Genomic DNA, 16,945 nt, shown 5'->3' with positions numbered 1-16,945 from the left:
TTCGAGAACAGCAGATTAGGCTGTTCGTTGTTTTTTTCTGTTCATAATGCTGTTCATGCCCATGTCTATTTAGGATGCGACTATGTGTTTTTTTGTTTTCTTTCCTTTATGTGTTTTTTGTTTTCTTTCTTCCTTTAAATTATACATTGGGTCCCCATCAGAAAGAAAAATGGGGAAATAAATTGCCTAAACAAATAAATACATTCACTGAAGTTAATACCAGAGGGGGAAAATGCATAAATACAGAGGAAAATAAATGTGTCAACAATCAAAACCATGTTTAGTAATGCCTTTTTTCAATAAATAACTTCCTACAGTTCAGATCAGGTCTTAGGACAATGATGTAACATTTAGGAAGGAAAATGCAAGCCAGTATCCCAGTGTTGGAGGCCAAAATGGCAAAAACTTCCACAGCCACAACATTTTTCCCCTTAGTGCTTAGATAAGCTGGAACAAAAGAGATCCAAACACAGCAAAAAACCAGCATGCTGAAAGTGATGAATTTGGCTTCATTGAAAGTGTCAGGCAATTTTCTGGCTAGGAAAGCCACAGTGAAGCTAACTATGGCTAGAAAGCCCATGTAGCCCAGCACACAGTAGAACATGAAGAGGGAACCTTCATTACAGCCTGCTATGATGTGACCAATCTCTGAGTGCATGTCAAAATCAGGGAATGGAGGAGATGTAACGAGCCACACAATACAAACCATAACTTGAATAAGAGAGCCAAAAAGAACAATGGAGTTTGTCACGTTTTTGCCCAGCCATTTTTGTGCTCTATTTCCAGGCTTTGTGGCCATGAAGGCCAAGACCACAGTGATTGTTTTTGCCAACACACAAGAAACAGAAATAGAGAAAATGATTCCAAAAGTCGTTTGCCGGAGAAGGCAAGTCACCCGTCTGGGCTTGCTAATGAACAGCAAGGAAGAAAGATAGCAGAGCAGGATTGAGATGAGAAGAATACAAGTGAGGTTCTGGTTGTTGGCTTTGACAATGGGTGAATTCCAGTTTTTTAGAAATGTTTGTATCACCCAACCTGTTACCAAAGCTAAGGAGGAAGACAGTGTAACCAAAGCAATCCCTAATGGCTCTTCATAGGTCAGGAATATTTGAAGTTTAGGGATGCAATCGTCTTTGTTCTTGTTTGAATATTGTTCTTCTGGGCACTTGATACAACGAACTGCATCTGAAAGCAACAATTTTATTTTATTTATTTCAAATTTGTATTCTGCCCTCCCCGCAAATGGGCTCAGGGTGGATACCAACATATTAAAAATACAATTAAAATACAATTAAAAATTCATATTCATTAAAACAACATATTTAAAACAAGATGGTGGACAGCCATCAATAATCACTATTAGAAACATGCTTGATATACTATATAATGTTGTTTTATCTAGAAATAATGTCATTGTGGCCTGAACAGCACAGGCTATTCAGCTCTCAGAAGCTAAGCAGAGTCAGCCCTGATTAGTACCTGGATGGGAGGCCACCAAGGGAGTCTAGAATTGCCATAAAGAGGCAAGTAATGGCAAACCTGAATATTTCTAACATCTGAATGCCCCCTGCCTTGAAAACCTTATGATATTTTCATAATAATGTAATGAACTTGTTCAAAGTTAACGCAGTTTAAGGAATGTTTGGTTTTGATGTCCTTATTGGGCACTCCTGTATCTCCTTTTAGAGGCAATGGCCACTGCTATTACTAATTTACTCAGACAAGTATGGAGCCTTCTTCCATTGAAGAAAGTCTTCCATCAAATGAAAAGCCTCTGCTGTTGAAGGAAGTTTCCTTGGGATGCAGGACAACTCCTAGGGACAGAGGAAGGCATTGTGCTTAGCTGAGCAGACTGGTAGGACACAATGAGCTTAAATGCATCTAGTTCTGTGCTGGTTTGTGAATAAAATTTCTCGAGATACACCCCTTATGTCTAGATGTACCCAGCTCACACTGACAGCTTGTACATTAGTAAAATAAACTATTGGCATATTCATGAGACCCAATTATCTAACTGCAATGGCTTCCTCACAAGTAACTTTATCGATTACTAAGTCCTACTAAAAGTAATGAGACATGTTAGTCATGATCAGTGACAGGGGTGCTCTATGTTATTTTGGTTCATAATGAGCTAAGCTGTTTGCAGCTTTGTTGGACTATGGATAACTTATCTACTCTATTCTATTATTATAATTAAGGCAGAATTACTCATTCAATATTCAAACTACTGTTAAATATCTCAAGCACTGTGAGCTACAGGGTTGGTGAGTAGAGTGAGCAGGACTTAGCCTCAATAGATTCATATATGGGAGGCTCAAGTCAAGCAAACCATGACAATCATTTATCTTGGTAGGTAGGGAATAAAGATGGGGACAAACCTAAATATGACCCAAAAAACCCCACAAACCAGGCTGGTTTGGGGTTCATGAACCAGTGTTCGTGGAAGCTCCTTTTCACAGAACTTCCACAAACTGGTATACTAGTTCGTTGGGTCGTATTTACTGGGGTAGTTTAAACTGCACCTTTAAGGGACTCGCAAGCTGCAGGTCACTTTAAACTGCCTACAAACTGCGAACCTCCTGGTTCATTTTTTTTGTTCTGTGCCCATCTCTAGTGGGGAATAGCTATGGACATTTCAAAAACTGCAGCTCAGCCAACAGGCTACCAAAGCTCCCACAACATTCCATTATGGTTATGATTCTTTAAACAAGTTAATTACTAATGTATAACGGACATTACATGCAATATTAAACTTTTCTCCAGTTTTCTGTTGCTGGAAGAGTACTTGAAATAATGTATTCCAATTTACTGAGATAAGAAACCCATATAATAAGATGTATTAAAAAGTGTAAGAGAAAACATAGTCCCAGACTAACTGGTGCATTCTTGCTTACCTACATGGTTAGAAATCATGTCTTCTGGGCATGGAGTACATTCGTAGCAACAAACTGGTTTTCCCTCTCGAAGTTTCTTGCTGAGCCCAGGATGGCAGCTTTCAACACATGTTGAATGGGGCATTATCTAATAGCAGAAATATTTGGCAAATATGTAGAACTAATCTTTTCACACACACACAAACACACACACACACACACACTACTCAACCATGTCTATCCTTGACAACATAGGAAATATTGGGTTGTATCCTGCCACTGTACTAAGTTAGGTGCTGAGCCTTTTTCTACTACAAAGAGGTTTTCTCAGAAGGAAACGTCTCTTCTACAAGAAAGACGCTTTCTTCATCTTAAGGCCAGATATGCACCCTGCATCTTATCTGTCTCTGCAAATAAACTTGAAATATGTTTGGTATCTTCTAGATTTTTTTTTTTTGTAAAGCACTTCAACAGAGGAGATACCCAAAGCTCTCAAATTACACTCTTATCATAGGTGGAAAGCAACAGAACTTTTCATTCATTAGGAATTTGAAATATGCCATTCATTATACTGTCGAATATATTGTCCACCAATGCCATTCATTCCTACCTCTTTGAATCTTCTGTTCCACACAATGGAAGCTGCATCAACACTGAGCTCTAGATTTGGGGAAATCTTTCCAACCTGAACTTTACGGAAGGATTGATTGGGAAATGTAATCCAGTTGATGATATCATATCCAGCCAAGACTTCTCCATTTTGAAATAATATTTCATGTCCTGCATTGTTGTTGAAATGGATGGATCTCAGAACATAATGGAGCTAGATGGGGAGAGAATACAGCAATATGGCAGAGTGCTGGTTGGATCCAAGCCAATATCCTGGCAGGAATGGAAACCATTACTAGCAGGAGTCTAAGATGGAAACTACCCGTATATATTCTTTGGTATCATCAGTTGTAGGAAATTAATTGGCAAAATGGATTTGGTTATAAGAGCTTGTTGTTGCCTATTTAATACCTATCTAAATGCTACCATACTGGAAGAAGTAGCAGACAACTGAAGACAGAGATAGAATTCAATGAGATCTGAACACACTGGAAAAGTAGACAGATTTGAATAAGATGTGATTTAACAAGGACAGGTGTCATTTTCTGTACCTGGGTAGCAAAAATGTAAAGCATGCATACTGGTTGGGAGATACACGTCTTGGTAGCAGTGTGTATGAACAAGATCTTGGGATGCTAGTGGATGGAAAGCTAAACATGAGCAGTCAATGTGATGCAGCAGCAAAAAAAGGCAGATGAAATCTTGGGATGTATCAACAAAGGCATAACATTCAAATCACAGGATGCCAGTGTCCCATTATATACTGTGTTGGTCAGGCCCTTCTGGAGTACTGTGTGCTGTTCTGGAGGCCTCAATTCAAAATGAATACGGACAAATTGGAACAGGTGCAGAGGAGAGCAACTAGAATGACCAGGGGCCTGGAGACCAAGCCCTATGAGGAAAGATCGAGGGACTTGGGAAGGTTCAGTTTGGAGAAGAGATTGAGGGGAGACATGATTACTCTGTTTAGGTATTTAAATGTCTGTCACTTAGTGAAGGGAATGGAGCTGTTCCTGTTGGCAACAGAGGATAGGACTTGAAACAATGGATCTAAACTACAGGAGGGAAGTAAGAAGTAGAAAAAATTTCTTCACATTAAGAGTAATCCAGCAGTGGAATCAGATGCCTAGGGATGTGGTGGGTTCCCTTTCATTGGCACTTTTCAAGGAGCGTCTGGATGAATACTTGTTGGGGATGCTTGAGGCTGTTCCTTCATGGGCAGAAAGTTGGCCTAGATGGTTTGTAAGGCCCCTTCCAACTCTATGATTCTATGATTCTATGAATAAATGTTAATTAAAACAGAATTTTGGAATTTGATTTCATTTTGTGTATTTACCTGCCATGGTTGAACTTTCATATGGTCTAATTTGCTTTGGTCCATCGTAAGTATTTTTCTGTTCAATTGTGTTGTATGTAGACTGTGAGCTACAGCATAAACAGCATTGTAAATGTTGTAGCTCTGACCTGTCATTTCCATCTCCAGCACAGAACCAGGCACGTTCTTCAGGTTCTCCTCTCCTGTACACTTTTCACAATCTTTGTCGGTTTCATAGGGAAGAACACAACACTTGAATGCATATTTCCAGAACACGCAGAGAAAATACATCAGTGCTTTGTCTGGTTTTAAGGTCTGGAGAAAATCCTGGAATCTTGGCACTGCCTGCGTTTGGATTGAGAAGGACAAGGCTCCATGGAAGCTCATGGTGCTGAAGCCGTTCTTACTGATAGTGCTGGTGAAATCCCAGTGAGGTGGTGTGATCCAAACCTTCCCTGTATATTTTTTAAAGCGAAATTCATTAATTTCTAAGATGAGTGTTAAAGAATCCAGAGACTGAGTGTCCCCGCTGACAATAATCACATTAACTTGAGTGGAAGCAAGTGCCGAGTTAATCTTTCTAAGCTTTAGGTAGTGAAGAAGATGCCGGCCCTGGTTCATTGAAACAGCCCTTTGTGAGAAGGCAACACAGATGCTATTCTGGGCAAGGAGAGGCATCAGGCTCTGTTCAAAGCTTTCTCCATCATCATCATCTGAAACAACGAGGCCAATCCATGTCCATTTGAAATGTAAGAGTAGCTGGACAATCCCTGTGTGGTGAACAGTTTCCCTTGGTGCCATTTGGTACAAAGAAGGGAAATGAGTCTGTCTGCTTAGTGTGGTTTCATACGCACCATAAGAGAGCTAAAAGGGTGGAGGAAGAAATGTGACATTAGAAATTGGAGATATAACTAATTTTTTTAAAAAAAATCTTTTTATGTTCATTTTTTGTTTTTTTAATTTTATGTTTATAAAATACTATCCAGTTGTAGCTGACTTATGGTGACCCCATACTCCTTTTAAGGCAAGAGACAAAGAGAAGCAATTTGAAATTAACTGCCTCTGTGTAGCAAGCAACCCTGTACTTTCTTGGTGGTTTCCTATCCAAGAACCAACGAGGGCCAACCCAGCTTACGCTGCAAGAGCTTATGAGATTGGGCTAACTTGGGCCAGCCAGGTCAGGGCTTTTATTGCATGCCTTCCAGAAATACAATTCTGGAAGAATCCTTGATTTTGATGTGTTTGACTGGTAAATATTTCTGTTAATATAACATTCATCAGAAGAGGGTTTCATAAGCACATATTCAGACACTGGCCATTTCAACACGGTTTATCTTGTTCTGGAAAACAGTGAAATCTCATGCAAAATCTCGCAAGAAGATGTTGTTATTGCATATTCTTGCGTGATAGTAGCGTCTTCTTGTGCGATTTTGCGTGATAACAGTGTCTTCTCGCACGATTTCGTCCAAGATTTTGCTGTTTTCCAGAACAAGGTAAGCCATGTGGAAACGGCCAAAGTCAAATATAAGTCATATTCAGCCTTAAACTCATTTGTAACTTTTAGTGCTCAACCAAATAGATGGATAACAGCTCTGTGCTGCCAAAAATAGTAAATGTAATAGTTTTTATAGCTATAGAAGCCACATACAAATACAGTGGCTATGATTTCCTCATCTGTTTGATTGAATTGGTTGGCAGTTCTCATATATTGTTTGTATGTTTTTCTTATTATGGATGCTCTCTTGGATCCCAATAGGGTTTTTGTGGGTTTTTTTTTTGAGAAATCTCACCCAACTGCTCATCTTAATTACAGTTCCCATAAAACACAATTTTAGTCCATGCAGATGCCATGTCTCCCCACAGGATTTTTGGTGATGAAAGGGGACCCCCTCCTCCCTTTTTTCACCCATGGAAAAGCAGATTGGCTCCAACACTGTGTTATTTTTAAAAAAGTGTATCAGTAAATAATAAAAATGGGGAAAAGGTGTCTTCCACGCTGCCTGTCTGTCGATCCAACCATCCTCCATTATGTCTTACAGTAATGTTGCCTTTCATATTACACTTCAGCTTTTCCAAATCCTGCTATGCTACTGCTTTTCATGGGGAAATGAAGATATTTGGTATATAAGTGAAACAAAGGTAGCCAGACTACATAGTTAAAATAATAGTGAGGAAAACTTTTCCTATATTTTCTACTTTGTTGTGTATAGTATTTACTCAACTGCAGGTATGTCATTGAAGACAAAAAAAAATGAGGGGCTCATCTTACATTCACATATAAGTTACGGTCCAGTAATATTTTTAAAATAATATTTTAAGGGGATTATCTTTCTTTTGAGTAGATATAGTACGCTAAATTTGTTTGTCTTGAAATGCACATGTTTAACAGTTCAATCCTAACCAGACATACAACTTTAAAAGTCCATTCCTTTAAAGGATTTAGAAGAAAGTAACTGTACTTAGAGTTGTACTTTATATGAAGGAATGTTAGAGCCAAGATTAACTGAGCAGCTGTGTACCTATTCATGTACATACCTGTGGAATCTTGTAGACACTCAAGATGGTGGCCATCTGGATGGAGTTTTGTACAGTAAGCCCCCCAATAACAGACAGCACATCTTTTTTTATACCACACTTGTAATTAGGGACATTCATTTTCTGAATGAATAATAGGTCCAAGGTAGTCTCATATGCACTCCCAGAATCAAAAAGATTGTCATAGATGTGGAACCCCAAAGTGATATTGGGCAAGAGTCTGGGATTCTTATTGATCTCTTGAAGTGCAAAAATCAAGGATAGGACATGTTGATAATTTTTAATCACTACGCTGCAATGAGATTGACAATGACAGTTAGAAACTCCTGTCAGAAGTGACATTTTCAGTAGCACAATGTAAACAAAAGCTTCTGAACCTCTTATCACGACCTCAAGAGGAAGGGTAGTTAAGACTGAAAGCAGAGCTGAGTCTCTGTGCTGTGGAATTCTATCATCTGGCTGCTTGAGGAATAAATTCACACTGAGGCTTATTGCTTAGAAAAAAAACAGAAGTTCTTTATTGTAAGAGAACTCGAACCAGAGTAAAGGCTTCTATCTGAGCTTTGATGGAGAGCCATGGTAGAACACATGTCTAGTCCTCATGGTGGAAAGAAATAAGGAAAATGAGTGGAAGGAAAGAAACCCTAAGAATAGCATTCTGGTTAACAATGTGACTTCTGCAGGTATGAACAAAGGAAAGGTCAGGAAGCTCCCTGTCTAGCCCTTTACTGACTTCACTGCCTTCTCCTGAAATTCTGATGTCATTGTACAGTCCATTCCTTCCAACAAAGATCAGAAAGGAAGTTTGAATTAGGGTGTTAGAACAGAAGAGGGTGTTTAGAACAAAAGAGAAGGACCTTTGGTACATGTTCCATCAAAGGAAGGGTAATCTTGAGTCTAATTCATATGAATGATAGCATTAAGCACATGCTCAACATAGGACTGAAAAGTGTTTGATGTTGCTTGCACCCTAGTTTCATTCTTGGTTGCTGATCTTAAATGATCCAAGAATGGATATGTGTGGGGGTGAATACAAAAGTTCTGTTAACTGTGACCCCTTCTTCCAATGGAAGGATGGCTCCTGTTTTAATATGAATGGTACAAAGGCCTGAAACTCCTCCTCAGCCCCATCATTTCATCATTAATCTTTTTTCATTGTCATAAATTCTTCATTTTAGTAATGTTGATCACATATCTATAAAACATGATTAAATATCACAACTGTTTTAAAATTCCTGTTTCTCTATACTCTTCTTTGTCCTAGGTAAAAATCAAACCAGTATAAATCAGATCAATACCATTGTGTTTTAGATATCTCTAATGAAAATGGCAAGGTGTGTACTACTGTGTAGCATACACTGTGTATCTACTGTGTAGCATACTATAGCTTCAATCTTCAATACACTGACCTGGGAATAAGCCCTGCTGGAAAAGAAGGACTAACTTCCGAGTAAACTTGCACAGGGTTGCAGTAATAAGCACATTTTAGAATTGTAAAACTTATTTTATTTATGTTAAATATTGTGTACCTGCCTCAGGTATCCACAACCATGAAGACTTCTAGGCTTTTAATGCACAACTGAGGAGAAATTCAACTGATTTCAGAGCCATGATTTCAAGAGGTTCACCACAAAGTTCACCCTCCCCCAGATCCTTATACAACTGTTTGCTACCTAATCATCCACTGCAATCCTAAACAGAGTTAAGCCCTTCTAAGCCCACTGAATGGTAGCTGCTTGGGATTGCACCGAACATCTTGAAACAGCATTGCTGCTACTAAATTACAAAGATAATCTTACCTATAAGTATCATAACTTCTATCTGGAGGTTCCCTAAAACTGGGTAAAAGAATTCCAGGCCATATCAGAGAAAGGACTCCACCAATTATGGCTTTTCCTGGCATGTACACGTTGTCTTGGATGTTTCTTTTAAAGCCACATTTTCCCTGCATGGCCTCAGACACAAGAAGAGGGAAGAGCAATAACAACAACAGCAATAACAACCACCTAAATGCAAAAAAATGTCTCCCAAGCCCACAGTTATACACTAGCTGCATCATGAATTGGCAACCAGCTCCAGCAGTCCCCACAGCAGGTATCTTCTTACCACTCCAAGCTAAACAAAAGGCAGATCTGTAGTTGCAGTGATTCAAATGGAAGCCATCAGCCTATCTGTCGAATGAATGAACAGATACAGTTCTGTTCCTATATGGAGCAACACCCCAGCTCTGAGTGACACTGTTCAACGTACAACCAAGTTCAGAATTTAACCACATGTTGACCCACACCTGTTTTTCAGCTGGACTTTTTTTGTTACTAATACTACAAAGAGTAAAATTAATAATAGTTATTTTGATAATAATAGGGTACGTTAAAAAAACAACCCTGATGTCATCTAGTTCCTAGGCAACTGAGGAAGAAAAACATATTTCTAATAAGTAATTAAATGTACCTTCTGGTACAAAAAGAGTTCAGTACAAGGTCTAGCTTTTCTGTAACAAACTTTAGTGCAAAACTCATTGCTGAATGAGGCCTCTCAAAAACTTTCATGGCAACCTGCCTAGATCCAGTTTGGAGAAAGAAAGTCTGAGACATAAACAAAACTTGAGTTGTAAATACTCTCTGTCAGCCCTTTTCAAACCAGGAAACTGATTCCTGGAGTATCAGAACCTGTGTGACCTAATAGTAATGTTTGTTTCTTTGTTTGAGTATTCATCTTTCTAATAGAAGAGCAGGATTCGGGTCCAGTAGCATCTGAAAGACCAATTAGATTTCTAGGGTATGAACTTTCTAGAGTCAAAGCTCGAGAGCTCATACCCTGGAAATCTAGCTGGTATTTAAGACGTTATTGGATCCAAATCTTGCTCTTCTTCTACAGGCTAGGGATGGGCATGATCCGAAATATGAACAAAAATTAAGCATGAACCAGGCTGGTTCGTGGTTCGCGAACCACAGTTCGTCAGATCCCATTTCTGACGAACCACCATGAACTTTTAGGCTGGTTCATTTGGTTCGTTTTTTGGTTCGTCACTGCAGACAGCCTGGTGCCAATCAATCAGCTTCCTAGGCAATAGAGGATGGACTTCCTGCAGACCTTCTGCTGACTGGAAGTGAACTTCTGCTGGCCTGGAAGTGATGATTTTCTGACCCGAATGTGACGTTTTCACGAACCAAACAAAATGGTTCACAAACCAGGGCAGGTTTGTGAAAGTTTGTGGTTTGTCAAATTTCACAAACCATGAACCACATGGTTCATTTTTTTTCTGGTTCGTGCCCATCTCTACTACAGACCATCACAGCTACCCACCTGAAACTGAGGATCAAGGCAGATTGCACAGTGTAATTCAATACAATCAACCACTGGAACTAAGAAGGGGAAAGGGAGTGAACATGTCCAATCAGTGCATCTCACCAACAGACAATGTAGGAGGGGCAATTTCATTCCCTTCCCACACTTCAGTGCAACCCACCAACACTGCACAGTCACTGTTAATCCAATGACTATGGAAATCAATCCTGGAGTCAGAAAGGATTGCTGGGAGGAGGGGGAAAGATCTGCACTCATTGAATCCACGGATCGCTGGACCAAACCCAATACAAACAGTATGAGAAAAATTGGTTTTACACTGAATTTCTATGAGTATGTAGACTTGTATCAGAAGTGGTATAGTTTCTACCATACTGAACAAGAACCACTGCCACATGAATGACGGGGAGAATTTGTTCTCCTTTCAATTCAAGACCTCTCTGCTCAACCATCATAGTTGAAAAGTCACCGCGGGTGGAGAGAGGTGGTCTAAAAGGATTTAAATGAGTTGAAAGGAGACAAATTCTCCCCATCATTCACATGACAGTGGTTCTTGTGCAGTGTTGGTGGGCTGTACAGCTATGTTATTTATAATCTGCCTTTCTCTCTGAAACTGCATATTTACATATTTATTGCAAAATGCATCTATTAATGACATTACTGGTGAGGTTGGTGGAAGTATACATGATAGATTCATTGACATATTAGGAGCTAAGTTGATGACGCAAATATATGAAATAAAAATTGCTAAATATTATTGAACCAGTAATCACTATATTTGTGTATTTTTTATGTGAATGAATTAAGAAAAAACAGTCATCATTCAACTCCTGATGTTACCACATAGATCAGCTTACAGTGATCATTCACTGTGTACGCAAAAATGGAAATGTGGTTGAGCAGTAAAAAACTCTTATTAAACATTTTACTAAGTATTCTCCAACTTCATGGTATAGATATTGCAGACTGCAAGTATTAGTCATATAATAACATTAGCAATTTGAGTGGCATGTATTCTGGTATGCAAGCTAGATTTCGGGAAATTAAGTCTAGCTAAAAAGGTTCCATGAGCTGTCCATGAGCTGAGATTTGGTTTGATCAGCAGCTATAGTGGTTTAGTAGTAGTGAACTTTTTTGGAATGTTACATTCAGTCAGTGTATTTTTTTCATCCACGCCAAATAGGTATTCTAAATTGAGGGGAAATATGAAAGAAATTACCTGTGTTGTAAAAAATGTAACAAAAACAAGATGGTGTGCACAAAGCGATGCTACTAGAGCTCTGTTTATTAACTACTATGAAATCCTCTAAGCATTATTTAACATCTCTGAAAGTGAACAGCAGCTGTTCGTGAAGCAAAATTGCTAATTTTTTAATTAGCTTGGCCATTTTGAGACATTGTTAATGTATGCCATTTGGAATGATTTACTGCAAAATATTGATATTGGTATATCATCCGACTGTAAAGAATGTACTTGTAAATAATGTAAAAAAAATGAGAACTAATTGAGATGGGTAAATATCAAGCAGTATACATAACACAGTATGGAAGGCTTAATTATCTTCTTGAGAGATCTATGTTCAGTAGGCTTGCCAGATCAATCCTGGTAATTGGTGGGAGATGGGGAGAGGTGGGAACTGGGGGGCATGATTGGCATCCTCATGTGATGACATCTTCTGGTGCAACCAAGTAATGACATAATCATATGGAGATGCTGATGGTATGCCCCCTTTCTCTGGCCTGATTCTGTCCGTCAATCAACTGAGGATCAGTGAGCAGAGGCAGGGATTTCCAGAAAATCGCCTACTATACAACAGGCACTTGGGAAATTTAATATCCAGTAGAGATGGGCATGAACAGCAAGATGAACAGAAGTTCGTCACAAACTGGGCCAGTTCATGCTTCGTGAACCAGCGGTTTGTGGAAGTCCCTTTTCCACGAACTTCCATGAACTCGTCTGCCAGTTCATTTGTTTCATGTAAAAGCCCAATACCCCTTTCCATGCCACTGCGAAGTGGCAAGGAAGGGGGCATTTAAACCCCTGATCCAAGTATGCGGGGGTGAAATGCCCCTTTCCCTGCTGCTGCAAAGAGGCAGGGAAAGGGGCATTCCCCCCACCGGCTTGGATCAGCTGCTTGTCGGGATCTCCCTGACAAGCAGCTGATCCAAGCTGGTGGGGGGAATGCCCCTTTCCCTGCTGCTGTGAAGCAGCACAGAAAGGGGCATTTAAACCCCCGGATCAGCTGCTGGTCAGTTCTGGTTATGCATGCCATAGATAGCTGTAAGTTCCACTGCAAAAATGTAGTGATAGTGGTGAGGGTGCCCTGACCCGGATAGCCCAAGTGAGCCTGATCTCATTAGATCTCAGAAGCTAAGCAGGGTCTGCCTTGGTTAGTAATTCGATGGGAGACCTCCAATGAAGACCAGGATTGCACAGGCAGGCAGTAGCAAACCACCTCTGATAGTGTCTTGCCATGAAAACCGCAGCTGGGGTTGCCATAAGTCAGCTATGACTTGAGGGCACCATGAGCACAGTGGTGAGGGTCTGGGGGGATTGTGTGAGCAAGGATGTTCCAATTTCTTTCATGTCTGGCACTATTATCCTGAAATCAGTAGCCAATTTTGAAGTTCAGATTGTTCTTTTAGATGACTAGGTTTTTAGATGAGTCAATCATCGCTTTCAATGCAAAAAGTTGGGGATGGGATGGTATTGAGGACCAGGACATTCTGATTCCTTTAGCAACTCTCATTGTCATCCTGAAGCTAGAGGGCAATTTTGAGATTCATAGCTTTAGTTTTGGATGGGTTATGCCTGCCTCAGACAACCATAGCATCCAAAGCAAAAGGCAGAGGGGGGATTATTGGGCATTATGCAGGCCAGGATGCTCCCTTTCCATTCATGGTGACCCAGTTTTGAGCCCTTTAGCTTTATTTTCAGGTGTTATGCCTGCTATATACAACCTTAGCTTCTGCTGCAAATAGTGTTGGGGGCTTCTGCACATAACTTGGGCCAAAACATCTAGGTTCCCTTCGTTCTTAGCAATGCCATTCTATCACCATCCTGAACTTGGTGGCCAGTTTTCAGATGCGTAGCTTTATTTTCTGATGAGCTGGGCCTTTCACAGACAACCATAACTTCCAATGCAAAAAGTAAGGGGGTGGGGGTTTCTGGTGATTATATAGGCCAGGATGTTCCAAGTACCTTCACATGTGGCACTGCAATTCTTATAACCATCCCAAAGTGAATGGGTGTCATTGATTTGGTTGGTGAACTGGGACACCACAGTTCAGTCTGAGGAGCTTAGTAGAGAAGTCCTTTTTAAAACAAGGAAATGGCTTGTGTCAGTGATAGTTCATGAGACAAGAATCCTCCACCACAATTCCCAAACTCAACACACTGTTTAAAAATGGCAGTTTCAGGAACAAAGTGAAGGGGGAAATGATCGAATATATATGACAACATAAAGCTACAAATAGAAATGAGAAGACTGGCCTAAAGTGGCACTAGATGAAGCAAATATACTCAGGTTTGAACCAAAATCCATGCTGCCTGTAAACTAAAGAAGCCCCAAGTTTCAAGTGGTCCAATTCTACAGGGCCCTGAACAAGGTGCCCCCAGTCATCATACTTGTGAAGGTATCAAGGAGGGAGGGAAGGACAACTGCAGCTCTCTGTAGCTTGTCTCCAAAGGTAATTGGGTGGGAGTGCTCTGTGTTTCTCCCTTGCAAGGATGTGATTGGAAAGGAGAAATGGCATTGCGCAGGAAATCCATAGGATCAAAGCAAAACATGACCATATGCTGCATTGCTTGTAAGCAAACCCGGGGGGGGGGGGAATGGATCATTCAGGGGGGGGAGGGAGGGGGGTTGTAATTCCAAAAAATCCTGGATTTGTACCCCTATGCCAGGAAATAATTCTAAACCTGAACCAGTGATTTCTATGTATAAAAGAATTATCATGTAGATCTGAAACCCATCTTCTTAGAGATGGAGCAGCACAGAAGCTGTTGACTGCTTGCCTGAGATGAATGAGATACAGGACCAGATCTCTTGAATGAGGAAATGGATCCAGCGCCAGATTTAAAAAATACCCTACCATACAGAGATAATACCTAAAAATTAATTTTATTTCCTTCATTTATAGCCCACCTTTCTCACTGAGACTATGCCCACTAAGTACGATTGCTATTTTCCAGAATGTTTTAGAACCTAGATACATTACAGGGCAAGTTGTGGTATAATTTTGTGAAATACTGCTTTCCAATGTGATTGGTTAGTAGTGTTAATGGGGAATACTCCAGAAGATGTGGTGCTCCTCTTCCATGCATGTTAGATAAAACAGTGTATCTTCCTGTAGTACTGTGGAGCAAACATGGTTTTCTCTTCCATTTGGTCTCTCGCCACAGCCTTAGGGTTGCCAACTTCAAGATGAGGTCTAAAGTGACTGGTCACCTGATGCATTTCACTGCAGTGTGAGCATTTGAGCTCAGGTCCCCCATGTCCTGAACCAGTGATTTTTGTGTATATCTTTGGCTCAAGAATGTCATAATATGCTCCACTGCATACTAAAGAAATTTATTATTGCTTTGTCCCTTATGTTTAAATTCTGAAATTAAAGCTATTGTGAAAACATGATTTTTTTAAAAAATACACCAAATGCCAACATGATACAGACTTCTGATGGGCTGAAGAAATTCACAAGTTATTTGTCTATTAAATTCCATTTAGAGAATATTCCAACCGCAAATCCCACAACAATTAACAGTGGTTTCTGCAGAAGTCCTTTAGCACATAGCCCCATGGGAACATTTGACTAGAACATTTAGTATGCCCTAAGAATCTGGTTTGCAGCTGCATCTTCCATGAGGCACAGGCCAAACACTTGCTGAGTTTGGTGGGTAAGGCAGAAGATATCATCTTTGTCACAGTATTTTCCAAAATGGGATTACAGAAAGTAAGACTGCTAGCAGTAAACCAAAAAGGTAAAGTACCACTACCAAGCCGAGTTTAGTTATTGTAATTTATAGATAGTATATATTTTTCATTTTGTTAGCTCTTTAAATATGACAAAAATAGTTTGCTGATTCCCAGACTACTCTGTCATTCATAAACATACCGGCATCAGTGAACCCTTACAGGGGACATCATGAAATGATGTAGGAGGGGAACCTAAACTGAAGTTGTTAAAGTGACCCGTAAAGCTAAGGTGGAGTAGGACATGGGAGATAAAAGTGTACTGATGTGAGCTAGAAGGAAGGTTGGAGGTAGGGAAATTCTGGCTGAGAGTACAAAAGGAAAACCTTTTGTTAGTTAAATTAAAATGTATAAAATGCTGGAATCCCTCAAGCTCAAGTTAAATAGCCAATGGCTGATTTATACATGCATGCACACCAGATAGTGACAATAGCATGAAATGATACCTTGCTTGTGTAAACGATCTCTCAGGGCCAAGCTACAAGTGACGAATGACACTTGAACGGCAAGTGGATTGAATGGAGTGCAAGTGAACAGGGAGAAATACACTTGCCATTCAAGTGTCATTCGTCACTTGTAGCTTCGCCCTCAGATAACAGCAGACAAGCAGAACTGGTACCTTAGATGATGCTATTTCATACCTTCAGCTTTTGGGTAATCAAATAACATAACTCTAAGGCCCTTTTCGCACTTATGGTTTAAACCGCCATTTATGAGCATTCGCCCCGATCGCAGTGGCTTCGGCATTGCACCTGTTCATTTCACACTGTCCACTGCGATTTCGATTTGGTGTCTGTGCTTCATTTCAAAACCTCGGTGCAATTTTGGGCTTTCGGGGCCTTGCAATTCACGTCACACTTTTTTAAAAAAAATTGAGCATGTGTAGTAATGTTGCAATGTTGGCACCCTTCCTCCCTTTTTGCTGATTGGGCTGTTCCCTGCCCACTGGAGATGCAATTGGTGGCAGAGTTCTGGGGGAAAACATGTACCACTCTCATTTTTTTAAATCAAGCCAGGAAAGGGTTAAAATGCTGCCGATTCATCTCCTCCCAGGAAGCAGAGGCTTGTTTCCAAAGGGCTGTGCAAAATGCTTGGATTTCCCCCCCTCTTTGGCAAAGTCTGAAACATGCCTGGGAGGGAGGGAAAAGCAGCCATTTAATCCTTTCCTGGCTTTTAAAGCCAGGAAAAAAGTGCAGTAACATTACAACGTTGCAACCCATTCTTGTCTTTAAAAAAGAAAAGAATGTGTGTGCATACGCTAAGGGAGGAAGGAGAAAGCAGCTATTTAACACTTTCCTTGCTTTTAAAGCTAGCAGGGAATTAGCAGCAAGCTT

The 16,945-nt window shown here is 40.2% G+C and overlaps 1 protein-coding gene across 1 annotated transcript; it reads right to left on the bottom strand.

Moving 5' to 3' along the window:
• Nucleotides 1-280: 280 nt before the first annotated feature.
• On the bottom strand, nucleotides 281-3,018 carry LOC129339419 (vomeronasal type-2 receptor 26-like). The gene is made up of 2 exons (XM_054993999.1): nucleotides 2,895-3,018; nucleotides 281-1,185 (listed from the first exon to the last, which is right to left on the bottom strand). Exons 1-2 carry the CDS (start codon nucleotides 3,016-3,018, stop codon nucleotides 281-283), a joined length of 1,029 nt encoding a protein of 342 aa, XP_054849974.1.
• Between the last annotated feature and the right edge of the window lie 13,927 nt (nucleotides 3,019-16,945).

Source organism: Eublepharis macularius, chromosome 12 (assembly GCF_028583425.1).
Source record: "Eublepharis macularius isolate TG4126 chromosome 12, MPM_Emac_v1.0, whole genome shotgun sequence".
NCBI lineage: Eukaryota > Metazoa > Chordata > Lepidosauria > Squamata > Eublepharidae > Eublepharis > Eublepharis macularius.
The sequence above is the reverse complement of the archived record's forward strand: the minus strand, read 5'-3'. Positions and strand labels throughout refer to the sequence as shown.

What these genes read in the sequence shown, in the direction of transcription:
- LOC129339419 (XM_054993999.1), bottom strand. Translation starts at nt 3,018, where the DNA reads ATGCCCCATTCAACATGTGTTGAAAGCTGCCATCCTGGGCTCAGCAAG. An exon ending in CATGATTTCTAACCATGTAG is followed by an intron (nt 1,186 to 2,894) that starts GTAAGCAAGAAT and finishes TGTTGCTTTCAG; the next exon opens with ATGCAGTTCGTTGTATCAAG.